Here is a 27941-nt window from a genome sequence, read left to right as displayed (position 1 = left end):
AATAGATTAGAATCTTGAATGGAAAACCATAAAACTCCTAGAAGAAAACATAGCTTTTGATGATAATCTTTTGAATCGGACACTAAAAGCAAAAGCAACAAAAGCAGAACAAACACGTGGGATCACATCAAAGGAAAAAGCTCCTGCACAGAACAAACTATCAAAAGAATGAAAAGGCAACCTAGTGAATGAAAGAACATACTTTGAAGTTATACATATAAAAGGCTAACATCCAAAATACATAAAAAACTCATACAACTCAACAGCAAAAACAAAAAAAACCTGATTTTAAAAATGGGTTGAAGATCTAAATAAATATTACTCCAAAGAAGACATACAAATGGCCAATGGTACATGAAAAGATGCTCTATATTGTTAATCGTCAGGGAAATGAAAATCAAAAAGTACAATGAAACATCACCTCACACCTGTTGCAATGGCTATTATCAAAAAGATTAGAAATAACAACTGTTGGCCAGGATGTGGAGAAAAGGCAATCCTCACACTGGTGGTGGGAATGTAAATTGGTACAGACACTGGAAAACAGTATAAAGTTCCTCAAAAATTAAAAACATAACTACGATATGATCCAACAATTCCACTTCAATTATTCAGTCATAAAAGAAAATGAAATCTTGCTATTTGCAACAACATGGATGCACCTTGGGAGCATTAAATGCTAACTGAAATCAGTCAGACAAATACCGTATAATCTCTCTTATATGTGGAATCTAAAAAACGAACAAAAAAAACAAACAAAAACAACCCAAGGTCTTAGACACAGAAAACTACTTAGTGTTTGCCAGAGGTGGAGGATGGGAGGAATGGGTGGTTTGGGTTTTTGTTTTTTAATTTAAATAAATTGAATTTAGAAAAAAAATCTTAAAATAGGGTATATTCCATAAAGCCAAAGTGAGTTTCTCTCTGTACCCAAATTATAACTTACTTGGCAACAAAACTTTAAAATACAGTTTTAGAGTTAAAAGGGCAGATTAAAAAAAGTGAGAGGTCAAAACAAAATTTATAACCTGCCTTGAGGAAAGGAGAAGAAATGAGTGGGAAATATCAGAAAGGGAGACAGAACATGAGAGACTCTTACTCTGGGAAACGAACCAAGGGGTGGTAGAAAGGGAGGTGGGCGGGGGGTGGGGGTGACTGGGTGACGGGCACTGACGGGGGGCACTTGATGGAATGAGCCCTGGGTGTTATGCTATATGTTGGCAAGTTGAACTCCAATAAAAAATAAGTAAATAATAATAATAAAAATATAATGTGCCTTGAAAGGAATAATTTATTTAAAGTGTGGTCTTCATTAAAATAAACCTTAATTTCAAGATCTAAAACTCAATTAGACCCATGGACATTTTTAAGCAATCTGTCCTTCAGGGTCAATGGTAGAAAAGTGAGGGTACTTCATCTACTTCATCTATATTTATCATAAAAACCTTAACAGTGGTGGATAGGACCTGTTTGCTGATAAGCCCCAGATACCTACCAATTCAAGAAAGCAACTACAGTCTCAAAATGATCCTTTCTCTCAATAAAACTGTTATAATAAATTTGAGTTGCAATAACAACTTTTATTCAAAGTTCTTTTTTTTTTTTTTTAAAGACTGTATTTATTAATTCATGAGAGACAGAGAGAGAGAGAGGCAGAGACACAGGCAGAGGGAGAAACAGGCTCCATGCAAGGAGCCCAACGCCAGACTGGATGTTGGGAATCCAGGATCACGCCCTGAGGCAAAAGCAGGCGTTCAACCACTGAGCCACTCAGGCGTCCCTTATTCAAAGTTCTTAAAAATACACAAAATTATTTTAAGAACAGCAACCTACCATTTACTTGATGATTCAATTCAAATTTACTCATGTCAAATTCTCAGCTTAAATCATTTGAGTAATTTTCCATACTGAAGACAAGCCTGCTTCACATGACCTGTGACCTTGCTCTTTGCTACTATCTTCCTCACCCTCACATCACAGTGCCCTGATAATGCCTAAGGCTCATACTGCTTTCACTGGATGGGGTCTTTGCACATGTTGTTCCCATTTCCCAGAATATTTTCCCTTAGCCTAATCACTTTTTCAGAAATTCCTTTTCTTTTTTTTTTAAATCTCCCTGCCTGGATTAAATTCCTCAATCCTAGCATCATATACTTGTATTTTCTAGCATTTATACAGCTACAGTTTTATATATATATTTAAATCACTACCTGTCCCACCCTCGTGATCATATGCTTCATGAGGGTAGAAGGTGGACTGATTTTTCCTAAATGCTGAAATTTCAGTTCCTAGACAAATGTCTAGCACAAGGTAGGTGCCTATTAAATGAGTGTTGAAGATGTGAACAAATTAAATCACTTCTCTGTTCCCTAGTTCACCAGGCAAATACCACCAATAGAAGAGAAGGTGCTCTAGACAGAAGAGAAATCACAAATTTAATATGACCAAGCAGGTCATATTATGCTTACACCTTATCCAAGAGGGTAAGGAGATAGACTAATGGGTATACTCACATGAAGTCAGAAAAAAGGCACAGAATTGTTATGCTTCCCTATACACACATACGGAGTTGTAAAATATACCAATCAGAGTTTCTCAACATTTTTCCTATTTGATTTTTACAACAACCCATAAGGTGTGAGAAATAAGAGACTTGGACCCAAAGAAGTTATATCACTTTCCTGAGATTTAAAAAATAGTAAGAAGTAAATTTTCAACTTATAACCAGGTGTTCTGATCTCAAATCCAGTATTTGTTTCTCTATGCTTACATAAAATTAAATATACTGTATCTAGAAATAGTAAGCACCAAAACCGAATTAAAGATTCAAGGTACTAGTCTTAACTGGATTCTGATGAGAAAAAAATTTGAAATGACAAAAATATATATTCATCAAATGAATTATTCATCAAATAATTTAAATACATAAAATTTAAATCTTCCATATAGCTCTTTGAACCCAATGCTTCCCAATTATCAGAATGTGGGCTAGTGAATACTCAACCCTTCTTCCCACCAAGAAACCTTAGCTTAACTTGAAAGAAAAAAAATACCACCTAAATTATTATTCACATTCACAGTTAGATGTCATACTCCTGTAACACTGACTTCATACTACAACTACTGATTCACCAAGTATAACCTATATCATTTCAGGCTGTGCCACTTAACTAGCAAACTCATCAACCCAAGGACTCTCAAAACAATGCTACAAAAATTCATTCAGTTGTAACTTTAAATGTATGTTATGTATGTATGTTATGTACATGTATGTTATGTTATACTTATGTATGTTATACTCAAAAGTTTACTCAAAAAAAAAAAAAAAAAGCCATACCACAGGCCTGTTTTAGATTCCTGAGAATTGGAGAAGACATGGTAATGAAAAGAGATGGAGGTCTTGTGAGACAGGGCATGGCAGCCTCATAGTACCATCAGCCAATTGTATTTATGATGCACACACTCAAGGACAGCCCTCCTTCTCTAGCAATGTGATCCTCTTACTAACGGCACAAATGTAAAATGTCAAGCCCATGAATGCAGTGAGAATGAGACAAAAAGGAGAATGCATTTAATGAGTCCAGGGGTTGGCTGAACACAGCCAATGGACCAAGTCTAGCCCTGGTTTATGTAAAAAAACTTACTGAAACATATCCATACTTATTTGTGTATTGTCTATGACTGCTTTCAGGGGACAAAAGCAGAGCTGAGTACTTGCAACAGAGACTTTATCGCCTTCAAAGTTCAAAACATTTACTGCCTGATACTTTACAGAGAAACAGCTTGACATGGTTTCTTAAGAACTTTTATATAAATTCAGATGGATACAGAAACATAAAGAGATGTGTATATACGTGAGTTAGTAATACAGGTACATATCTTCTACTCTGGCCCCTACAGGCCTAAAAGCAGTGACACCCCATCAACAAAGCACATTCAGCACACAGATCTTGGTGTGTCGTTCTCCAATGACAGGAACCTGGGATCCTTGTGGAAACAGCTATTTCCAGGGCCGCAGTAGAGACAACTCAACATGAATAGGGAGTCTCTGGTAGTTCCAGAATGCCAGAAAGTAAGGAAGGAGATAGTGGAGGGAGGACATTTCAAAAGGATGCAGGCACCAATATGCAAGAATTCATCAGTCCATCAGTAAAAATAGAGAAACTACCAGACTAAAGACGCTAAGAAGACATAATGACTAAATACACTATGGTACCCCGATGGCATTTTGGAATAGCTAATGGACATTAGTGGAAAAACTAGGGAAATGTGAAAAGTTGAAGTTTAGTTAATAGCATAGCTAATTTCTTAATTTAGCTAAATTTAACAATGTCAGGTAAGATATTTAACATGAGTTTATTTAACTGTTTTATGAATCCAAGTTTATTTAAAAATAAAACTGAGAAAAAACTGGACAAGAAATATAAAAGTAACGACAACAACAAAAGTTGAATAGGGACTCTTTGGGCTATGGTCTTTTAGGGCAACTGAAGCATCACACAATGCTGAGAGGGGAAAATGGGAATGAACCCTTGGGAGAGGAAGAGAAGTCAGGTGGGATGGAGGGGAGGATGAAAAGGAGGGCACTTCTGGAGAGATGCTCTGTTTGGGTCTTATTATTAAGCATATAATTAAGTAAATGTCAAGTTAACCTGGCTTGAGGTTTACTTGATAACACTAAATTATGTTCACATGGAACCAGTCTTTAAAATATTTGGATCATGTAGCACGGCTATCAGCTCTCATAATCATTTTCTGCTCATATTCCATAATAAAGCAGTAACACTGGGTAGGAGCTGTTGCAGCTACTGCAAGTACTGCAATTCTGTGAGACAGAACACTAGCTTACAGACAGGAAAGGGGAGGAAAAAAAAAAAAAAAAAGGCCTCTTCCTAGAGAGAACAGAAACATAAATAGAGGAGTACTGAGATGGTCCTTGCTGCATCTGAAATTAGAAAGCCCTAAGAAAGAAAACACCTAACAAAAGCTTCAAAACTCCAGAAGACCATGAAGTTTTCCCAAAGACTGTACTCCTGTGCTTGTCAGGTGGCAAAGCAGGGCTGTGTCAGCCTTGCACTGGCTCATGAGAACCTCCAGTTCCTCCTCCCCCGACACCCTCAATCCCCAGCTCTGTGCCCGCAAGTGGACAGCCTGCAATCAGCCCCGGTGGGAGGATTTTTACCACCAAGCACTTTCCAGCACAGCTCTGGAGGGAAGCCTCATGGAAGATAAAGTAGGAAATTTGTTTCACTGTAGGGTAAGCAAAAAGCACCACAGAAAAAGCTAGCTAAATCAGATGATGGGTCAGGAGTTTCTATTACAACCTGGGAAGGAATCAAGAAATCACCAAAATTTGTTTTCTCAAGACCCTTCCACCCATAAAAATAAACAAGGAAATATAATTAAAATTAATAAATCTCCAAAAATGGTATAGCTAAGATAGTTTTTAACTTCCAGAGAACCAAAAAATCCTGTTGTGTTACCTTTTGTAATGCCTTACACATTTACAAAGTCAATAAATAAGTGGTTGATGAATAAAAATACATTTCCCCATACATTTTAGCTTGGAAAACAGCTACAGAAAAAGCCTTACTGTATACAGTGGCTAACTAGCCTATGAAATATGTTTAGGCCAAAAGCGTCATTCAATATATGGCTTTACATATGGTGACTGGCCGTCTGGAACTGAGCGGATTCTTGACATGCGAGACTTTTCAGCACTAATACCACGACACTCACAGGCAAAGTGGGACCAGGTGTCACCCTAGTTGTAGATAAATTCAGGAATTAAAATGGCCTAAAAATTATTAAGGGAGGGTGAAACTGCATAGAAGACAAACACAAAATGTCTGAAGCCATCATGGGTACCAAGGGTCCAATTTTGCAGGTCACACGATACAAAAAAAGCCTGTAATCAAGGAGCATGTCCAGTAAGTGCCACACACAATGCGGGCTGAAGGAGGGTTAGAAGTGCAGACCCTGCGAAGAAACTAGAAGGAAATATTAAAGGCAGAAGGGGACTGACATAGGACATGTGATAACAACAGTGATAACATCCTAAATAAGGAACCGGGCACCTGGGAGAGAGAAAGGAACCAGAGAGACTGAAGCAGGTATCAACACTGGAAAACAGGGCACAGGTAAGCAAGGTGGAGTGTTGGCAAATTGCAGAGGTTACAGAACTTGGGTTTTTATCTTGGGTAAGCAGGATTTACACGTGTAAATTCATGGCAGAGATTCTGAGTAGGAGCTAAGGTGCAGAGAGACTGATGGTCAGAAATGAGGAAGCGAGCAACAAAATGCTGGCCCACGGAACAGCAGTGGCAGCCTAAGGACAGCCCTGAAGGCTCTCTAGGGGAGGGATAAACATGATGGTTACCTGCTTCACAGCTCCAAAATGGAGTTACACATCCTTCTGGGCTTTTAAAAGCAACATAGGTATGAATTAAAATACTACAAAAAAATCAGTCTATAATCATCTCTAAAGTCGATGTACAAAAAGGTGTATTAAAAAACAACACAAAATGTTAAACACCCAAAAGAGAACATCTACCTGTAAGGGATTTACCATGCCAGTGAGGAAATACGAATTAGTGAGGCAGAAAACAAGAACAGTACATAAATGATCTAAACAGTGAATATGTAAAAAATAAACAGGACATCTACTCAACAATAGCTATTTTCATTTTCCAGATGGCTCGGGTCGTATGCTTTTCTGATCCAATTACAAAAGACTCTGACAATGAGTGCATTCATTATCGACCTAACAGTTAATCTCAATGCTGAAAGTGCTGCTGGCATTACAGATGGCAAGGGGGAAAGAGCTGAGCCAACACACAGCCTTAGCACAGTAGCTGAGGCTCAGGAGGCACTCGAGATGCCCAGCAGAAGTCATTTCCTGACAACTCCCTCAACCCCAAATTTCACTTTGGTGACCTTCCTCTGAGCCCTCACAACCTCTGCTCTTCTGAAGCATTTCCCCCAATGAACTAAAACTCTCTGAGGGCCGGACACCAACTTTTCTTTTAGCTTTCTACTCCTCCACCAGACAGTGTGGACCATGCATTCAATACCTATGGAACAATCAACTCATTACTGTTAGCCACAGTGTTTCAAGCCATTCTCCCTTCTACCTGGCAGATCCTTAACAAGATCCCATCCAAGAGTTAGAAGAGAGAAAAGGCCAACAAGCCCACTTACTGCAAATCTCCCAACCTCACCACAAAGCCGCTGGCATTTCACCAGCCTCCGCTTCGGCACAGCCAGCAACAGGAAGTCCACTGCCTCCCAGGGCAGTCCGTTTTCTGGCAGCTAAAATTAAAAGTTGCTCCTCAAGTTGGGTCAAAATCTGTCACTGCTGTGGAAAGGGTACAGCCAAGGACAGAACTCTTTTTACCTCACTAAAGAACTTCTAGGCAGATATCCAATCCACCCTCTCTCCAGTTCCAAAGCATAAATCTGTACCCTAATGTCACCAGTGTGGTCAGGTAGGCCCTGCTGCTTACTGGTTAAAGGCATAGCCTGGGAGTCAGGCTCAGAATTCTGGCCTGCCCTTGCTAGCTGTGCAATACTGTGCAAGTTATTTCACATGTGCAACTATAGTTTTCTCACCTGGCACAAGAAGAAATGAAGAGTAACCTGAAAGCTATGTATTAAATAAGGATTTTAATTGAAAGTATCAAAAGTGTGCCTACAGCTTACAAAAAGAATTCTGTGGCTTTTCTGTTAGCTAGATTTCAAGGAAATAGAGCCTAGGAGCTTGAACCTTTAGAAGTACCCCCTCAGTATTGTGCCTCTGCCTCTAAAACATGTGACTTTACTCTTTGGGGCAGGTTTTCTGGAGCTATGGCCACGGGCATAATTACCAAAAAGCGATCTCTTCCCTTGGTACCGATCTGAAAATATCAGGAGGCAGAACTGTGCTCATTTTTGCAGTCTGCGGGTGGGTTATTATCCTTGCTGGCCACACTATAATCCAAGGTGGTGTGGGGATGGGGAAGATCAATGCGTCAAAAGATAGAGGGTACAGTTTTTCAGAAAAAGTGAAAAGACGCTTAGGCAGACAAAATTCCTGATGTTTTCTGTGTAAATGCTCAATAAATTGTACCTATGAGGAGCATCTGGGTGGTACAGTCCGTTAAGCATCTAACTCTTGGTTTTGACTCAAGTTATGATCTCAGAGCCCTGTGATCTAGCCCCACAATGGGCTCTGTGCTCAGCATGGAGTAGGCCTGGGATTCTCTCTCCTTCTCTCTCTGCCCCTCCCACCTGTGCATGCGCTCTCTCTCTCTCTCTCTAAAATAAATAAATAAATCTAAAAAAAAAATTCTATGATATAAAAACCTCATCAATAGTTTCTAGTTCAGATTCCACAAATGAGGTATACTACCTGATTCAGGCAACCAACACAGAGTTCTTAACCTTTTATTTTGCTAACTTAAAACCTTCTTTAAAGCCATAGCTACTATCACCATCATTTAACAGAGAACATATCTACACCAGGAAAGTGGGAAGGACAAAATCTCAGAATACAGGATAATCCTTTAAGTCAACTCAGCCCTGTGGGAGAAAAGCTGCATTTTTCTTGATTTTCTCAATTTGACCAAGGGCTGGTAAAAACTCCATCTGGGTCTGATGCCAGCCAGACTTGGGAAACAGTGATACAGATCACTATCTCCTACCTGTCCACAGGCTTTGCTGTGATTCAGGCACACTACTCCTCTAGCACTTTCTCCATCTAGCACAGAGCCAGGCACCCAGCCCAGATCCTCAGTAAACTGCTTCACCAGTCCAGCAGCTATCTGAAAAAAGATAGGAGCATGGTCTGGGGCGCCTGGGTAGCTCAGTCAGTTAAGCGTCCAATTCTTGATTTCAGCTCAGGTCATGATCTCAGGGTTCTAAGACCGAGTCCCACATTAGGCTTCATGCCCAGATTCTCTTTCCCTCTCCCTCTGCCTCACCTCCCCAAAACCTATATGAAGATAGTCTGGTAGTACTCGCCCTAACAAATACATGCTGGAATATACATGAACACACATGCATTTAAAAATTCAAACTCTCCCTATTTTCAAAAGGATTTGATTTTACACATATACAATATAATCATTAAAACAATAAGATTTCTGTAATGATGGGAAAACGGAGAGAAAGCCCAGGCAAAGCTAGCTGCTTTGACAGGGTATTATATCTCAATTCTAGGCATAGATAATAATTCTCTTAAGAAGTGTGGCTCTGGGAGACAGCAGAGACACAAGGCATAAAATAGTACAGTCTTCTACTACTGAATCAGAGAGCCGGTCTGTCTGCATGTGCACATGGCTATGGTTAACAATTCAAGCTGGTGTTCTGAGGAGTTCTTTCAGTCATTCACGCTATCAGCATCTCAATGCACTATGCTAGACATCAAGGTCACAAGGCTGAATTAGGTACAACCTCCATCTCAAGGAGGTTCATGAACCAGGCTAATTGAAAATTACTAACATAAAGCACAGTCTAAATTAAATGACCAGTTTCTTCTATTTTCTTCACTTAATAAGAAACAAAGATCATTTTAAATTTACCCTTTTTAAGTTCCAAAGGAACACACAGTAACTATACACAAACAATTCATTTCATGTCTAATTTTCATCTGCTTGTAAAAACTCAAACTTTGGGCAACTAAAGTAGGATATGCTTGAACCCTTGAATGCCAAAGCATAACATCAATACTAGATCTCTGAACAATTACTTCTTGTTCATGTGCCTGTGTAAAGCCACAGATGACCTGGCCAAGTTTCCTCTTGATTTCTGATATAACTATGGCAAGAACTCTATTATTAAGCCCTCTTAGTAAAAACCGTCACCTAGCCCAGGTCCTCAGGTCACCAATGCCTCAGTCACTTTCCACCTGTCTTCCAGATTTCACCAGCAGAGCAGTAGGATGCAGGGCAAAGGAGGAGCAACAGAGGTTGCTAGTCAGAAACACGACTCAAGAGGGAAAGCAGGAAACAGACCAAAATGGGGTGCCTGATAGGCGGAAACTGGGGAGTGTGTGGGAAGGCCAAGAAGAACAGAAGGGATGAGGAAGGAAGGCAAAAGACACATTCATTGAGGATTGGCTAAATGTTTTTTTAAGAAACAGGTTAGCTGCAAACAAAATCCAGGGTACCAGAGCCATCATGTTTGCATACCCAGAGCCAGTGCAAGAAAAAGTAACACGAACCACAATATCTAGATTTAGCTGCCCTTTCTAGGACACATAAACCACTTCCAGTCAGTAAATAAGTTCTTATCTTCCCCCAGAAAACTCTGACTTTTTAGTAGAAAGGTCAGTTTTTAGTGAATTCTACAGAAAGGATACTCCTCCATCAGTGTGAAGTTCTACAAACCCACTGATATTTAGTAACACTTTCGTAAGCATATCTTAAATATAAAAGTCAATCCTAAAGAAATCAAGCACTATCATTTGTCCCTAAGACCTGTTGTTTATTAATGTTAAGTCATAACATCAGAAGAGGGCCTTATTCAGACAAAGTAAAGGAAGCCAAAGTTCAATAGCTCCCAGGCACTCAAGATGAGTACTTTTTCCCACAGCTGACTCTTAAATGCCTGGAGTGACTAAGGCTCAAACAAGTAGGCACAGGGAGTAAAGGTTACATACTAATTCTATTGTTCAAAGTACAAAGGATTATTTAGTACACACTGGTCTGATGAAAAGCATTAACAAAGTAAAGCCAAAATATTTATAATGACTCTCATAATAAAGTCTAAAAACAATTTTTAAGAGTTAGCATCCATAATATTGAACCACAGATTGACTGTAATATTATTTGTTCCTGCTTAACGTTTAAAATTTTATTTTATTTTTAAAGATTTTGTTTATTTATTTATGAGAGACACAGAGAGAGAGGCAGAGACACAGGCAGAGGGAGAAGCAGGCTCCGTGCAGGGAGCCTGAGGTGGGACTCGATCCCACATCTCCAGGATCACATCCCCGGCTGAAGGCGGCACTAAACCGCTGAGCCACCCAGGGCTGCCCAACATTTAAAATTTTAAAGCACAAAATTTAAAGTTTCCATATTTGTTCAATTACTACCTATAAAGTTCTAATCATTTTACTAGATTTAGCATTAAGTAATGACTAAGATTTTTAAATGCTGAGGGTAGCCACACAAATTGATATTCGATTAGATTCCAGGTTTAAAACAGGCTTTCCTAAGTATCTGGCTACTCCCCCCAATAATCATAGTATTGTTATACAATTCAAAATATCAATTAAGGGACGCAAGGGTGGCTCAGCAGTTGAGTGTCTGCCTTCGGCTCAGGGCGTAATCCTGGAGTCCCAGAATCGAGTCCCACATCCGGCTCCCTGCATGGAGCCTGCCTCTCTCTCTCTGTGTCTCTCATGAATAAATAAATAAAATCTTTAAAATATATATATCAAATAATATTTTAGATGCTTTAAAACTAAACAACTATCTATCACCAATTCCTACCTCTACCTCTTAAGGTGTTCTGAAGTAAATTTTGTTCTAAACCAGTGCTTCTCCACTGGGAGAAGATTTTGCTCCTAGAGGCAAAGAATTAAAAATAAGTTTTGGCAACATCTGGAGACATTTTGGTGGTCACAACTAGGAGGTGGAGAAGGGAGTTACTGGTGTCTGGTGGGTAGAGGCCAGGGATACTGCTTAATATCCTACAATGCATGGGACAGTCCCTGTAACAAAAAACTATCAGGCCCAAAACATCAACAGAAGCTCTGTTGGGAAACCCTATTCTAAACAAAAACAAGTAAATTTGCAAACACAGCTGACACCTTCCAAAAAACGATTGCCAAGTAAGTAATTCAAAGTTCACTATGCTTTGTTATTGGTATAGAGACCCAAACATAATAAAAGTTGCTTTTCATACTATTAAAATAATGATCTATTAATCATTAACGCATGAAGTTGCAGACATGAAGGGCAAAGAGTACTCTCACTACCTAACCAAATAATGATTGCTTTAAAAATGAACACTTCGGGAGACAAAAAAAGAAACGAGGTACTGATATTCTTGACAGCCTTCTAGGGTGCTTACATTTTCAAGGACAAACACCAATTAATCACTACTTTTTTGTTGCTGTTGTTTAGTTCTAACGAAGTTTTTCTGCCATCTCAGTGGTTAAATTTTTTTAAGGTTCTATTTATTTATTCATGACACACACACACACACACACACACACACACACACACAGAGGCAGAGACACAGGCAGAGGGAGAAGCAGGCTCCATTCAGGGAGCCCGACGTGGGACCCGATCCCAGGTCTCCAGGATCACACCCCACGCTGAAGGCGGCGCTAAACCGCTGGGCCACCGGGGCTGCCCTGTAGTTAGATTTTTAACCGGATAAAGCTTAAAATAAATACAAGGGGGAAGTTAACCTCACGGTACTAGTTGGTAGAATGATCCTGAACCAGAACACATTGCTGAAGTATCTGTTGAAACTCTGATGTTTACCTGGCAAAAGGACTGGCTCCAGTTTTTTAATCTTCGGTTCCGAGTTAATCTTATCGTCAGTCTGAAATACATTAGCAAAGTAAATCAGGATCAAAACTTTTCCTCCCCCGTGAGATACTAAAGCAACTTTTGTTTTCTAAGTGATGACACACACACAACAGACACCTATTTCCCCCGCCCCCTTAAAATCTTTCACATGTTTTACTAGATCTTTTATTAAAGATCTGTTCATTGTCGACTGGAAGTCTAACAAAAGCATGCAAACCGCCTGTGCCGCTCCCAGGTGTTCGCATTCCGGACAGGTGACCCCTTCCACCGGATGCCCACGGGCCATACAAGCAAGCTGGCGGCCCCCGCGCGGACGACTGCCAGGCGCGCTACTACATAAATCCAACCCCAAACGCTCGCTCCCTTGAGTCTCGACGCACAAACTAGGGAGCACAGGTCTCGGGGCAGAGAATGGCTGCGGAGAAGTTGCCCAAGTTTCCACCGAGCCAGTGGGGGCTCCCGAGAAGGTGCGTTTCCCGCCGCTGGGGCTCCGGCAACCCCGCGGCTGGGGACCCGGGGACCCGGGGACCCGGGGAGCCTCCCCGGAAGCTCCGAGGAGAGGGTTGTTTACCTGCGGCGGCGGCAGGAGGTAGGACCTGAAGGTGGGTCTGGGAGGCTTGAGGGAGAACATGGTGTCGCCGCCTTTTCGCTCTGGCCGGGTCCCACCGCCCGCCAGCGGTAGCGCCTACGCCTCCCGACGCCCCGGGGTCGGAGCTCCCCGTGCGGCCGCCCAGGCCCCGTCTGCGGCCACCCCGGCCGGGCGGACTGACGGGCGGGGACACCGCGGAGCGCCCGCCCGAGCGGGGAGGAGCCGGGGCCAAGTCGGGTCGACTCGGGCGCCGGAGCCCATCCCCGGAAGGGGCCCGGCGCCCCGCCCCGAGAGACGGTGCGCGCGAGGCCGGCGGCCGGCCGCTCCCGGCCTCTAGGCCGCGCTGGTGCCGGGAGGCAAGGCTTGCGCTGCCCGCCTGCCGCCGGGACCTCAGCGAGGGCGCCGGGGGGAGCGGGGCTCGGCGGCCATCTTGGGAGCGCAGCCGGGGTACGGCGGTGCTACGGCGGCCCGCGGGGATCACGGCGCGCCGCGGGGACCTACGGCGGCCCGCGGGGGTCACGGCTGAGGCCGGAGGGGGCCGGCGACCTGGGCTCGGATCCCCGTCCTTCGCGGCTGCTCCGCGCTCTCTCTTTTCCTGGGACAGCTGCTTGCACTGCTACTCGTTCGTCACCCAGCTTGCGCAGTCACTGCGGGTTTTAAGTCGTCGGGAGGAGCCCGGGGGACTGGGGAAGGGGACTCTGGTGCCCTGGGCTCAGTCACCTCGCGCACCCAGCGTGCGAGGGACCCACTGGGGGAGAGGACAGGTGCTGCCCGCAGTGACCAGGATCTAACGGCCTGTGCTCTCTGCACTCATGTGATAAAGCTCTCTTAGAAGTCCCACGAGCGGGGAAGACTTTCTTCCATCCTCCCGTCTGCTGTCTTTCCGCAGAGCTTTGAGGCCGGGATGTCCTACCAGCCAAGCGGACCGCTGATTTCCGTGGGATGCGCGGCCGCGAGACTATGGACAGATGACACTGGCGGCCAGCCAGACTCCTCAACGTCGTTTATGAACTTCTGCCCTCCTTATTAAAATGTAATGTGGGGGGAAGATGGGAAGCAAGTTACCTTCCTTTCTTTTTCCTGCCCATCCTCTCAGGCACAGATACTAATGAGCAGAGAAGTGATCAGAAGCCCCGTGAGAGTGAGGGTCTAGCAGTGTGAGGACCTTCAGGCAGGCTATCGGCCAAATAATCTGCCCATTGATTGCAAGGAACAGATAATGAATTTCAGCATATGGAGCGCAGGGCATTTCTTAACTCTGAACCGGAGCAGTCTTTGGTGGAAGGAGGCTCGTGATGTATCATTTTGGTGAATCTATTAGTTGAGGCTTAATTTTGCTTTGAAGAGTAAAACCCTAGTCCAGCATTTTATAACTGATGTCACAAGGAAGCTGTGATGTGGCCAGATGAATCACAATCATACTGACAATGCTAATTGAAACATTAAAAAGTTTTTAAGATTCCGAAGTTTGCTTTTTCTCTGAAAATAATTTATCCTGGGTTCAAAACCCTACTGATCTGTCTTGTTCATTTGTTTGGGTAACAAATGATTTCATTTGCTCAGGAACCAAAGTTGTACTTAAAGTGTTAAGTTCATTTGGTTATAGGTGTTAAAAACACTTGTGTACATACATTAAAAAATTTTTATGAATAGTCTGATTTTTCTACCTGAACTGGATTTAAAAAAAAAAAAAAAAATCCATGCAAAAAAGATCAGATTTGTGGTAACCAGAAGCAGGGGTAGGAGAGGGGGAATTAGAGGAAGGTGATCAAAAGATACAAACTTCTGGTTACAAGATACATAAATGTTAAGGATGTAATGTATAGCATGATATAATGTATAGTTAATACAGCTGTATGATATATATAGGAAGGCTGTTAAGAGAGCAAATCCTATGAGTTCTCATCACAAGAAAATTGCTTTCTTGGTTTCCTTTCTCTTTATTGTGTCTGTCTAAGATGGTGAATGCTCCCTCAACTTATTGTAGTAATCATTTCACAGTATATGTAAGTCATTATGCATCTTAACTTATACAGAATATATATATATATATATTTATATATATATAATATATATATATATTAAACTTATACAGTATATGTCAATTATGTCTCAACACTGGGGGAAAATGGATATTTTTTCCACAAATACTCTTCAAGCAATATGTGGGTTTTCTCTCTACTTGAGTGACTTTTTTTTTTTTTTTAATTTTTATTTATTTATGATAGTCACAGAGAGAGAGAGAGGCAAAGACACAGGCAGAGAGAGAAGCAGGCTCCATGCACGGGGAGCCTGACATGGGACTCGATCCCGGGTCTCCAGGATCACGCCCTGGGCCAAAGGCAGGCACCAAACCGCTGCACCACCCAGGGATCCCTACTTGAGTGACTTTGTGATTTGGGTTTTGTCATATTGATTTTCTTAGGATCTACAACTTTAATACGTGACCCTACAACTGAAAAGTAGAAAAACTTTGATTTCCAGATTTGTTATTAACCTAACACTAAATTTTATGGCATTTTCAGATACCTAATTGTATTGACTTGGGCTGCCATAATAAAATATTACAGACTCTATGCTCAAACAACAGAAATTTCTTTCTCACAGTTCTAGAAGGTGGGAAGTCTAAGATCAAGGTACAGACAAGCTAGATTTCTCCTAAGAGCTCTTGGACTTGCTTGCCAATGTTGGTTGGCTGTATTTTCATAGGCCCAAGGGTGGGAAAAGCAGAGAGAGAGTGGGAGAGAGAGACACAGCAAGCACATGTGCTCTGGTATCTCTTCTTTTAAGGGCACTGATCCCGTTGGATCCAGATCCCACCCTTAATGATCTCACTAAAAAGTACCTCCTAAAGGTCCTATCTCTGAATATAGTCACATTGGGGGGACACGGCTTCAACATATGAATTTTGGAAGGACACAGTGCAGTCCATAGCACTAGTCTTACAGCCTCTATTCAGCCCTGACCTCCCTGATACTTTGACTACTTCTTCTTTTGTCTCTAATGCCACTATTTTATTCTCCTATTTTTTTTATTCTATTCTATTATTGGTTCTGTCATGATAGATATTGGTATTCCCTACAGAGCACTTCCTTTCCCCTATGAAAAGAAAAAAAGTGCTAACCTTTCTTGAATACCTGTTATATTCTAGGTATTTTATATATTCATTCAGTTATCAAATTTGTATCGAGTGCTACCTTTGTGCTAAAAAAAAATGTTCAGGTGGTCAAGAAGACAAAGTTCCTACTTATGGCATTATAGATAGAATGATACATAAAAAATGAATATATAACATGTCAGATCATAATAAGAGCCATGAAGAAAAATAAAACATGGAAAAAGGATGAGACTTCTATTTTGTGATGGGAGGTGAGGTGAGGTGTGGTCATGGAAGGCTTTTCTGACAAAATGACGTTTGAGCAGAGACCAAAGAAGTGAGGGAGCAAGCCAGGAGGAAAACAGAAGGGAAAGCTTGGGGACAGAGGGCATAGCAGTGCAAATGCCCTGAGATGAGAGCCTGCCTGGTGTGTTTGAGGCCAATATGGCTGATACAGCCTAATCCACTGGAAGAGGAAGTCAAGAACAGGCCAGATCTCATAGGGCCTGAAAGTTGAGAAAAACTTTTGCAATATTTTGAGCTGAGAGTGATATAATCTGGCTGATATTTTTAAAACAATTGTTCCTACTGCTGTAGAGGTACAGCATGGTAGAAGCCAAGAGACTAGTTGGGAGCTACTAGAATAGTCCAGGTAAAAGAAAGTAATGGTGGAAGCAGTGGGAAAAGTAAAACATGGTTATATATACTGTCCACAAAACTATGCCATTGCCTGGGTATGTGGGCCTTTAAGATGACTATTAAGTAATTTTAAAAATCTATTTCTTGAGGGAGATTCTGGAAACATTGCAACAGCAACATTATTGTTTGCTCTCCACATAAAAACAGGCAAAGCAATTCTAAAGCAAAATCAAAACCCATAGATGACATCTACACCAGATCTAAGTGAAATGGTATCCCCATAATCTCCAGTACAGGCAAGTGAGAACATAGCAATAGCAGTCACAAGATCTTTGTGGTATCAACTGAGGAAATCAGTGAGGCATCTAGAAAATTCCAGAGTAGCAGAAGGTATTCACTGGAAAGCCCAGCCAGTCAAGTTGAAAATAGCAGCTGAAATAGGAAGGGGTGTTTGTTATCTCCAAGATCATGGGAGTGCGAGGGGCTCATGGTAAGGTCTGAGGAGATTGGAGCAATATAACTGTAGGAACTCTTGAAACTGACTTAACCAGGGCTTCCTTAGGAAAGGGGCCAACACTGAGGACAGACTTCTGGGCATGGAAACAAAATTGAACCAGATAGAGACAAAGGAAAGAGAAGGTCCAGAAAAAATAAATAAATAAAGGACCAGAAAGCCTCTACAAGTAAGCTGACTTTTAACATGTTAATACTACACCATAAAAAATAAAAATAAAAAAATAAAAAAACAGAAAAAGGCTCTTTGTGAAATTAGAAAAGCTGTCCTGAAAACTGCCTCCTTCAAAAAGTTCAAGAAAACCCATTTCACATACACATAAGCAACAGGGAAGTATGGAAGTCAAATCCCATAGAAGATGACCATAGTCAGAAAGAGAATAAGAACAGAATAGCACTTCTAGGGACACCTGGTGGCTCAGCGGTTGAGCGTGTGCCTTCGGCTCAGGGAGTGATCCCGGAATCTGGGATCGAGTGCCGCATCGGGCTCCCTGCGAGGAATCCGCTTCTCTCTCTGCCTCTCTCTGCCTCTCTCTCTCTCTCTCTCTCTCTCTCTGTGTGTGTTTGTGTGTCTCATGAATAAATAAATAAAATCTTAAAAAAAAAAAAAAAAGAATAGCGCTTCTACAGATAATAAAAGCATACCAGAAAGACAAGCCCACAGGGAAGATCAAAGCTAACACCCACTACTTAAAAGACACTAAAATGATATGAGACATGAACGAACTATATAAATCAGAGTTAGGAACAATCAAAATGAAACTAACCAATTTGGAAATAGAAATTAGAAATAAGAAATAGGAAATTAGAAATTAGAAATAATTTAGAATTAGAAATAAGAAATAGGAAATTAGAAATTAGAAATAATTTAGAATTAGAAATAAGAAATAGGAAATTAGAAATTAGAATTAGAATTAGAAATAAGAAAATAAGAATTAGAAATAAGAAATTAGAATTAGAAAAAAATAGAATTAGAAGTTAGAATTAGAAATAAGAAAAAAAATACTTTGGAAATGAAGACTAAACTGAAAGAAACCCAAGGGTTAGTAAACACATTTGATTATGCCTTAAGAGAAGTGGAAGACAAAGAGGAGGAAGTTTTTTTTTTTTAAATCAATGAAGAGAGGTTTAAAAAAGATCAGAGAGAAAAATGGCAAATATTGAAGATATGCAAAGGAGATCCAGCATACAGGTAATAGGAGTCCCTGGGGAAAAAAAGGGAAGCAGGGATAAGAAAACAGAACAGATACTACAAACTAGACTTCAAGAAAGTCTCCTTGAGATTAAAAAAGAAAAAAAGATTTGCATCTATGCATTGAGAGGACACATTGCACCTGAGAAAATTGACCTAGAATTATCAACACTAAGACACGTTCTTGTAAAACTACTGGATTTTTTTTAAAAAATTTATTTATTTATGTTAGTCACACAGAGAGAGAGAGAGAGGCAGAGACACAGGCAGAGGGAGAAGCAGGCTCCATGCACCGGGAGCCCGACGTGGGATTCGATCCCGGGTCTCCAGGATCGCGCCCTGGGCCAAAGGCAGGTGCCAAACCGCTGCGCCACCCAGGGATCCCAAAACTATTGGATTTTAAAGAAAAAAATAATGCAAATTTCTTTGGGTACCTAGACAAAAAGAGCAAGTGACTTAGATGAAAGAGATTTAGATTATCTTCAGACTTTTTGGCAGCAATGCTTTATGATGGAAGAAAATGGAGCAACATATTTAATATACTCAAGGAGAAAAATGTGAGAACTTGATAATTGCAAGAGATTGAAACACATCCATATGTTAAAATTCATGAGGTAATGATTGTGTGTGTGTGTGTGTGTGTGTGTATCTCAATCTATTGGTCACCATTCATGATAATAGGTAACCTACTCAACATCCTAAAAACCAATGGGAAAAGCCAATCATTGTCTTTGTTGTACGATATGACCTGTACTACTATGAAACAAGTAGCAGGTGAAAGGAATAATTTCTTTATAAAGTATCCTAACTAATAAAAGAAAAAGAAATCATAGGGTAGATTATTATAATTTTTAGCTTCCTATGAATTAAGTAACCTTAATTCATAGTATCAAACAGTATCAACAGCTACAGACACCCCAGAAAGAGTCAAATAGACATATGTGCCTTATGAGGGAGGAAGCAACACCATCCAAATAGCCTTGCTAAAAGAATTGAATCCAAGCCTGAGTAAGCCTCTAAATTCTGACAATTTGTAGAAACGGTGAAACATGTCAAACTGCATATGAATATTCAACTAGTAAAATTCAGATTGTGGGAAACTTTGCAAGACAAATGGCCCATGCTCTTTAACAGATAGATGTAAGGAAGAGAAAGTAATGGGAGAGAGTCAGCAAGTAGAAAAAAGAGAGAGCAAGCAAAGCTCAATTATAGTGCTAAAGGACATTCAGGTGATGAAGCTATAATGAAATGCAAGTGTGGTGATTTTAAAACATGTCTGCAGAATTTTATTTTAAAGATTTATTTATTTATTTGAGAGAGAGACAGAGATAGTGTGTGTGAGGGGAGGGGCAGAGAGAATCTTGAGCAGACTCCATATTGAGCACAGAGCCAGACATGGGGCTCAATCTCAGGACCCTGAGATCATAACCTGAGCTGAAACTAAGAGACGCTTAACTGACAGCACCACCCATACGCCCCATGTCTGCAAAATTCTAAACACTCCTTCCTCTCTTCAAATCTGGACTGGCCTTAGTGACTCACCTGTAACCAAGAGAATGCAACGAAAGTGACTCTGCATGACTTCTGAAGCTAAGTTCTAAAAAGCAATGACATTTCCTCCTGGCTCACTGGGACACTCACTTTTGAAGCTCTGAACTACTATGTAAGAAATCTAATTTCTATGAGGCTGCCATGCTGTGAGAAAGCCCAGGTCACATGCAGAGACCATGCATGGGTCCTCTGGTGGATCATCCTAGCTGAGATTCAGATCCCAGCTGACAAACAGGATCCATCCCCAGGCATGTGAGGGAAGGGAAGATGCTTCTAGATGATGTCAGCCTCCAGTTGTTGAATCATCTCCAGACACTGAGTCTTCCCAGCTCAAATACTATGAAATAGAAATAGTGGTGTGCTCTAGTGCATTTGTACTGGCTTGCAGGAGCCAATTGTCAGCATTTTTTCCCAACTCCACATTCAGATATCACATGGGTAGCTTGCAATTGGTCGTGGTAGGAGGGTTTACCATGAAAATCACCAAATACTATAAATCAGGGGCATTTTTCTGTGCCTTGACTGAATTCCTGAGCCACAACATCCATAAACATAATAACATAGGTGTTTTAAGCCACCTAGGTTCAGTCATGTTTTTACAACAAGGAAGTGACTACTGTAAATAGACAGTGGTCATTTTTGTGGGAAGGAAAGTGATTGAGATTGGAACTTCTGAAGCTTCTGGGGTAGCTGGAAATTCTATTAATATGAGTGGTGGTTATGAAGATTTTCATCTTAAAGTAATGAAGTCATATATTTGTTTTGTGTGATTTTCTGTATCCTTTATAATAAACATTTCTTTAAAATAATCTTTTCATGTTGGAGATAGTAGGGTGATGACTTCATTTGTCTTTTTTCCAATATGTACCAAGCAAAATGCATTTTTAAAAGTCTTTATATTTTAAAAATTAATTTGAGAGAGAGCAAGCAAGAGATCACAAGTGGGGGCGGGGGAGAGCGGGACAGAGGAAGAGGGAGAAGCAGACTCCTCACTGAGCAGGGAATCTGATGTGGGGCTTGATCCCAGGAAACTGGGATCATGACCTAAGCCAAAGGCAGATGCTTAACCATCTGAGCCACCCAGGTGCCCTTAAAATGCATTTTTTAAAACTTTTATTTTTAAAATGTAAGCTCTACGCCCAGTTTAGGGCTTGAACTAATGACCCCATGATCAAGAGTTGCATGCTGTATCGAACGAGCCAGCTAACTGCCCCCAAAATGCATGTTTTGTTATGGAATAACTCTAGGATAATGCTAAGAGTTAAATTTTGTAAACCTAAATTGTGTAAGCCTATAGGATTCTCAAGATGATACAATATATATTCAGAAAATAAGCAATAATACAGTCTCAAAGGAGAGAACCACTTATGAGTTCAATTCTTAATTTCTCTCGATCAAAGTAAAACAATGAGCTTACTTTCAGCTTATACAAATATCATAACATTTATGAGTGTGCCAGAATTTATGGTATATAAGAATAGTCTTAGTATATTTCTTACTGTGTTTTACACAGAGCAGAAATATGCTTCTAATTTATTTACTAAGACAATTTTTAAATTTTTATTTATCTGAGAAAGAGAAAGAGAGAATGAGAAAGAAAGCACAAGTGGGGAGAGGGAGAGTGAGAAGCAGACTCCCTGTTGAGCAGGGAGCCTGATGTGGGACTTAAACCCAGGACTCCGGGATTATGACCTGAACCAAAGGCAGGTGCTTAACTGATTGAGCCACCCAGGTATCCCTACTAAGGCAACTTTATAGTAAATGCTTTGAACATACACAGTGTTCCTATTTTAATTGTATTAGATATTAATAGATTTGATTAGATTAGATATTATTTCCTAGCATATATCCTCTATATTTAGCAAACTTAAAATGACAGAGTAATAATATCATAAGCAAGCTAGCACAGTGCCCTATATAATAGGCCCTTATTCAATATTTGAGCTATATTGAGTGGTAGAGTGCGTATATAGTATGATTTCAGGTATGCAAGACAGGTCCCCGCCACAGGTTCTGAAATTCCACCATTACAATGTCCATGGGTCTTTAAGATGAATATCTAAAGGAAAATATCACATCCCTTTCAGTCAACACCTCTACGGGCATCACAAATCTCATGAAACTTATGGGAATGGACTTGGCCCCATGGCAAGATAGGAGAGATCTCAGAAAGGGCAGGGGGTAGCTATGGAATGAATGCAGAAGTGGGAGTTCCAAAGATAAGGTTTGCCTTCTTCATATCCACTCTGTTGAACATAGGTTCTCCAGCTTATTCTGAGAAACCCTTTTTTTCTAGAATGTGGCAAAGAGCTGAAAGTTTTCTTGGCACCAAAAGGAAAGATTTAGGAATGAGGTAAAATGTAATGAATTAAGCATTGGGTCAAATAACACATGTAGTAGGACTGATTAAATTTTCATAGCAGCAATGTCCACAATAGCCAAACTGTGGAAGGAGCCATGATGTCCTTTGACAGATGAATGGATAAAGAAGATGTGGTCTATACAATGGAATATTGCTCAGCCATCAGAAAGGATGAATACCTACCATTTACAAGGCATTGATGGAACTGAAGGATATTATGCTGAGTGAAATAAGGCAATCGGAGAAAAACAATTATTATATAGTTTTACTCATATGTGGAATGTAAGAAAGTGTAAGGGACCATAAGGGAAAGGAAGGAAACTGAGTGGGGAAAAACTAGGAAGACAAACCATGAGAAGCTCCTAACTCTGGGAAACAAACGAAGTGTTGCATGCAGAAGGGGAGGTAGGTCGGGGGATATGGTAACCAGGTGATGGGTACTAAGGAGAGCACATGATGAGATGAGCACTGGGTGTTATATGCTGGCAAGTTGAATTTAAATTAAAAAAAAAAAAAAATATATATATATATATATACATATATAATAAAATTAAGATTAAGGAAATAAAATCAGCTCTATTAAAATAGGAAAAAACCTCTCAATGTAGCAGTAGCTTTGTTTATTAAGTAAATGTTATCATTTCTTACATTTCAAAGCCCCATCATCCATGCAATGGTATTCTAGTGCTTTTTGATAAATTCAGCCCGATTCAGGGATTTTTAACCTGATTATTAAAAATTTCAGTCTCATTTAGTTGTTAATTATCTCTGATCACTATCTTTATAACTAATATAACTACGTAACTAACATAACTATGGTGAATCTCTCTCTTTCTCTTTTCCCTTGCTGGTTTTTGATGATGTGACAGTCCGAGTCTCACATGAGAATGAGAATGGGTGCAGTGGCTATTTTGTGATTATCATCATTTCTATCTGACCTGCCTCCCCCCATGAGGGACTTCACTAAAGTAACAGTAGGCATGTAACTCCAAGCATGAGGGTGGCCTTCTATGTGTGCTCCAGGGACTCCATGAGTCTCCCTGAGACTTCCCAAGAGAGACTTTTGGGAGATAGTAAGGGCCGAGGATCCAACTCTAACTTCCATGAATACTTAGTGGCCTATGTCCTAGCCAGAGGAGAGCCCTTTCTGTCCCTCTCTGCCCGTTTGTATTGTCAAGAGTGGTGGTGGTAGGCATGGCTTTAAGGGTTCCTAGACAGCAGCTCCTGACATGAGCATGGGGGACCTCAGCAGTCTGGTAGGTTTTTGAACTTACAAGCTGAAGCACAGCACCTTGTATTCTCAGCCATTAATGGTCTCTGAGATTTTCAACAATTCCCACCTTGATGATGTATGTATCTCTGAGGTTTTACCCATGGCTTTGGACAAACCACTGGATAGGCAGAGGTACAATTTTGTTGTGTTTGCTCTCAGGGACTCTATGACAACAGGAAAATGCACATTGGATACTTTATTTTTACATGTCAACAAAACCCCTGGTCACCCTAAACTATTACAGTATGATCTTTGACATAATCGTGTACTTTCTGTTTTCACTGTGTAATTATAAAACATAAAATATTGAAACAGAAATAAAAAACCCATAAAAATATGATGCTGATGGCTCCTTTCCACTTCTTACTTCTTGTACCTCACAATTTTTTCTTCTCCTTCCTCTTCTTTATTCCATGTTTGCTTTTTCACATGTCTCTCTTTTTACATATCCCTTTACTCCATTAGTAACCTACTGGTGGCACACAAGGACATTTCTTAGGCTACTTGGTGGCCTTCAGAAATAAAGAGATTATAGAATCTTTTACTGATTGAGGAATTTATTTTCACTGTCATTTGATCATACCCCAACTAAAAACAACCTAAGTTTACTAATACATGCTAGCAAAATAGTACTTTACGTATAGTGCATTACATTTTAAACCTGAAGTCCAAATTGCCAAACATTTTTAGTGAAAATGTTTTCAGAAATTGATGATTAGATGGCCAAGATGGCATTCATCAATGATTTTGATATAAAAATCAAAGAAACAGAATATGTCAACATTCAGTTTCTGTGGAAGTTTTCTCTTGCTTGGCCTTCTGTTCTTCTGTCGTAATTCCAGACACAACTGCTAAGTTACTTACACTGCAGGCATGTCCTGATCTGTCTAGTTTGTCCTGAGTGGCTCTAGCTTTCCTAGGATGGCCATGTAAACTTTTTGACCTTAGAGATGGGAAACCCATGGTTTGGTCTGGTTTCACAGACAGTAAATTTTCCTTCTCAGTTCTGTCAGTTACGGCTACAGATAAATGAGAGATTTGAGGGACCATTTCAGACACACAGTTATCATCTTCGATATCGGTAAATTGCTCTTTATGCTCGGCTTGCATCACAGCTTCTGAGACAATGTAAGGGATGTCGGTACTTCGAGAACGTGTAATCTTTTGAACTTGATATTTCCATTCTGTCGTCCACTGCTGAACTGTAGAGGGGTGTGCTCGGTCCCTGATTGAACTGTACTCTGTATTCCAGTTGTTAACCCCACGGACCAGCTTTTGTCCACGGGAATATACAAAGCTTCTGGACTTCATGGTTTTAAAAGCACTGAAGGTTTCATCAGGGTGATAGCGTGTCAACTTTGCTTCTTCCATGGGATAGGAAATTGTGCCTTCTATCTGTGTTGTTTCCACTGTTAGCTGAGGGTTCTGAAAATCTGATTTGTTCTGTCCGTACATAACATCTGTTTCATTTACACTTGGGGGAATAGTTTCTTCCCTTTTGGAGTCTACCTGCCTTCCATCATCTTTGGCTGAAATCCCAATATCTGGACCTAATTTCATTTCTGAAGCATTTTTGACGTTGTCTAATGCAAGTTGACTGCAGTCTGGTGTTGCTGGAGGACTTGTGCTGGATAAAAGGTGAAGGCTGCCCTGACGCTCTGGTACCAGATGCATTTTTGACTCCTTATCTTCTTTCATTCGGAAGGAACAGGCTTTTTTCCTGAATCCTGTCCCTGGTGGCATGGATAGAGAAGCATCCTCATACAGCAACTCTTCTCCATTAAAATGGTATCTATACATGCTGTAGCCATCGGCACTATTGATACTGCTTTGTCTTAGGAGATAAGTTGCATCACATTCAGAAGAAGCTCGGGACCGTGTCTGTATCAGGTCCGTCCTGTCAATTCCTGCGAGATTTTCAAGAGCATTCACCATTCTGTTAGACAGTTCTTCCAGTTGAGAAAGTCGAAGGTCAACAGTCTGTAGGGACGTCTTCATAAAATTTTCTCTTTCGTTGATTTCTTCCAATCTCATTGACATGTTTTCAACTCTGGTGAACACAAAGGGATAGATTTATTACCCTGAGATGAACTAAATATTAAAAACAAAAGTATAATGTCATTATTGTCATATGATTTTTCTGTCTTTTGAGAATCATGATTGTTCATTGGGCATATTTTCAAACTTCAAACTACTTCATACTTCAAACTACTAAAAATGACTGTGAGGAGCATTAGAAAGTAACAGAAATACAGTTAACACACAGTGCATACTATTTACCATTCATGGCTCTAAATGTCTTATATATTTGCTAATAAGTACTTACTGTGGCACTATTCTAGGCTAGTTTAATCTTCACAACAGCCCTGTGAGGTAAGCATTATTATCATCATCCCCATTTTAATGAGGTAATCAAGTCATAGTGTAAATAATTTGTCCAAGGTCACATGGCTGGTAAGCAATGGAGCTGCACACAGTGTACTTTTGAATGCACACAATGTACCTCTAACATTTGCTCCAGCTTTTGTCTCTTAGCTGGTACATCATGTTGCCTTTGAGAATAAAGGAAGATACTAGCACTTAGGTTTTTGAGGTTTGATTATAGCTATCAGCAATTAATGGTTATGAGGGTAAAATTAATTAAAATCCTATTTGAAGTTCAGGGGATTCAGAAGATGAATTGTTAGTAATTTAGTACAGCTTATCAGATGGTTTACTTAAGGGACAAGAGGTCATTTAATTATCAGAAGAATTACTGCTAATTTTAAATTGCTCATTATATTTAATAATTAGTAATTCCTTAATTGGTTCTTTTAAAAAAGATCATGGCTGGGGATCCCTGGGTGGCTCAGCGGTTTAGCGCCTGCCTTTGGCCCAGGGCGCGATCCTGGAGTCCCAGGATCAAGTCCCACGTCAGGCTCCTGGCATGGAGCCTGCTTCTCCCTCCTCCTGTGTCTCTGCCTCTCTCTCTTTCTGTCTATGATAAATAAATAAATAAATGTTAAAAAAAAAATCATGGCTGATTATAAATATCTGCTGTCAGATTTTTAACTCCTAGAAGATCAGGCAACAACTTATGAAACCACAGTGTTGTTGGAACTAAAGCCTGCTGGTATAGACTATGTTTTATGTTTCAAAAAAACATACAGTATGAATTTTTTCAACCAGTTCATGAAAGTTAACTCTAAGAGGCAGAAGTACACCCAGCACCTAGCACTGCCTTCTAAAGGTTGAATTTGGAGCACCTGGGTGGCTCAGTTGGTTGAGCATCCATCGCTTGATTTTGACTCAGGTCACTATCTCAGGGTCACGAGATGGAGCCTCTCCCTCCTCAGCTCACACTCAGCGGGGAGTCTGCTTGAGATTCTCTCTCCCACTTCCTCTGTGCTTCCCTCCCCCAACCCCACTCACACATGCACCTACTCTCTCTCTCTCTCAAATAAGTAAGTAAGTAAGTAAGTAAATAAATAAATAAATAATTTTAAAAATAAAAATAAAATTTGAATTTGCTCCTCAGGACATGGTAGGGGTGGGCAATGTGAATCATGGCTCCCAGGCAGAAGCCTCTGGACTCTGAGCCAGCAGTGTGGTGCTCTGTTTCAGCAGGTTCGTCCCTGGGTGAAGACCAATGCTTCAGTCTGATTCTGTCATACTTCGTTTCTTTCCCACCTTCTGATCTTTTCTTAGAAGCATACAGGCAGTCTCTAGGGCCACCCAGTTTGCATTGAGTCTGTGTCTAGCAGGTCCTTGCTACCTTCTTTACATATCCTTATAAATCCTTTCACCTGTTCTCCTTGCTTCCCGCTTACCCATGCCCTGAATGCGTGCTGCTCTTTTCTGCACTAAGTTTCTTCTGACTATGTCTCCTGTGTTTTCCTTACTCCCTGCTACCTCTGTGGTTACCCTTCCCTACATTCTTCTAGAGCTGCTTTTGCCAATGCTGTGCTTCTGTTGGCCACATTGACAGCTGCACTCTGATGTGTGGGAGGGTCCTTGGCTTCTATTCTTAACTTTTTTTTATGGAGGAAAAGACTATTTATATGTCCCCTAGGAAACCACATCATTTGAGCAGGAAGGGTCTGGCTTCCTGGAAATTCACCACCAGGAGGACCAAATTCACTGTGTATGAGAAGTCCTGACTTCTGTACCATAGATACTACAGGTTCTAAGGGTTCTTTCTTCTCTTGCATTTCAGGGACCA

At 40.6% G+C, this 27941-nt stretch overlaps 2 protein-coding genes and 1 long non-coding RNA gene across 7 annotated transcripts in view; 1 reads left to right on the top strand and 2 right to left on the bottom strand.

Annotated features, from left to right (window-relative positions):
- MTMR10 (myotubularin related protein 10) overlaps positions 1 to 14574 on the bottom strand; it is a 54322-nt gene extending 39748 nt beyond the window's left edge. For 2 of the 5 annotated variants that reach the window (XM_038532612.1, XM_038532611.1), the window contains exons 1-2: positions 14179 to 14574; positions 12477 to 12537 (exon numbers count right to left, since the gene is read on the bottom strand). Coding sequence is in view for 2 of the 5 variants with exons in the window: in XM_038532609.1 (XP_038388537.1) it covers positions 12477 to 12537; positions 12742 to 12810 (130 nt within the window). In the remaining 3 variants the exon portion in view is untranslated. Of the gene's footprint in view, positions 1 to 12476; positions 12538 to 12741; positions 12826 to 13095; positions 13304 to 14178 lie in introns of those variants that run through there. The other 3 variants (XM_038532610.1, XM_038532613.1, XM_038532609.1) reach the window with 3 other exon arrangements.
- On the top strand, positions 12976 to 14841 carry LOC102155962. Its single transcript, XR_005356910.1, has 2 exons — positions 12976 to 13113; positions 14003 to 14841. It is a non-coding gene; the product is annotated as an uncharacterized LOC102155962 (long non-coding RNA).
- A 9676-nt stretch (positions 14842 to 24517) lies between these two features.
- The window catches only part of TRPM1 (transient receptor potential cation channel subfamily M member 1), a 123684-nt gene continuing 120260 nt past the window's right edge, over positions 24518 to 27941 (bottom strand). Inside the window, exon 30 of the mRNA XM_038533683.1 lies at positions 24518 to 25790. Coding sequence (XP_038389611.1) covers positions 24518 to 25790 — 1273 coding nt within the window. The remainder of the gene's footprint in view (positions 25791 to 27941) is intronic.

Source organism: Canis lupus, chromosome 3 (assembly GCF_011100685.1).
Source record: "Canis lupus familiaris isolate Mischka breed German Shepherd chromosome 3, alternate assembly UU_Cfam_GSD_1.0, whole genome shotgun sequence".
NCBI classification, from domain to species: Eukaryota; Metazoa; Chordata; class Mammalia; order Carnivora; family Canidae; genus Canis; species Canis lupus.
The sequence above is the reverse complement of the archived record's forward strand: the minus strand, read 5'-3'. Positions and strand labels throughout refer to the sequence as shown.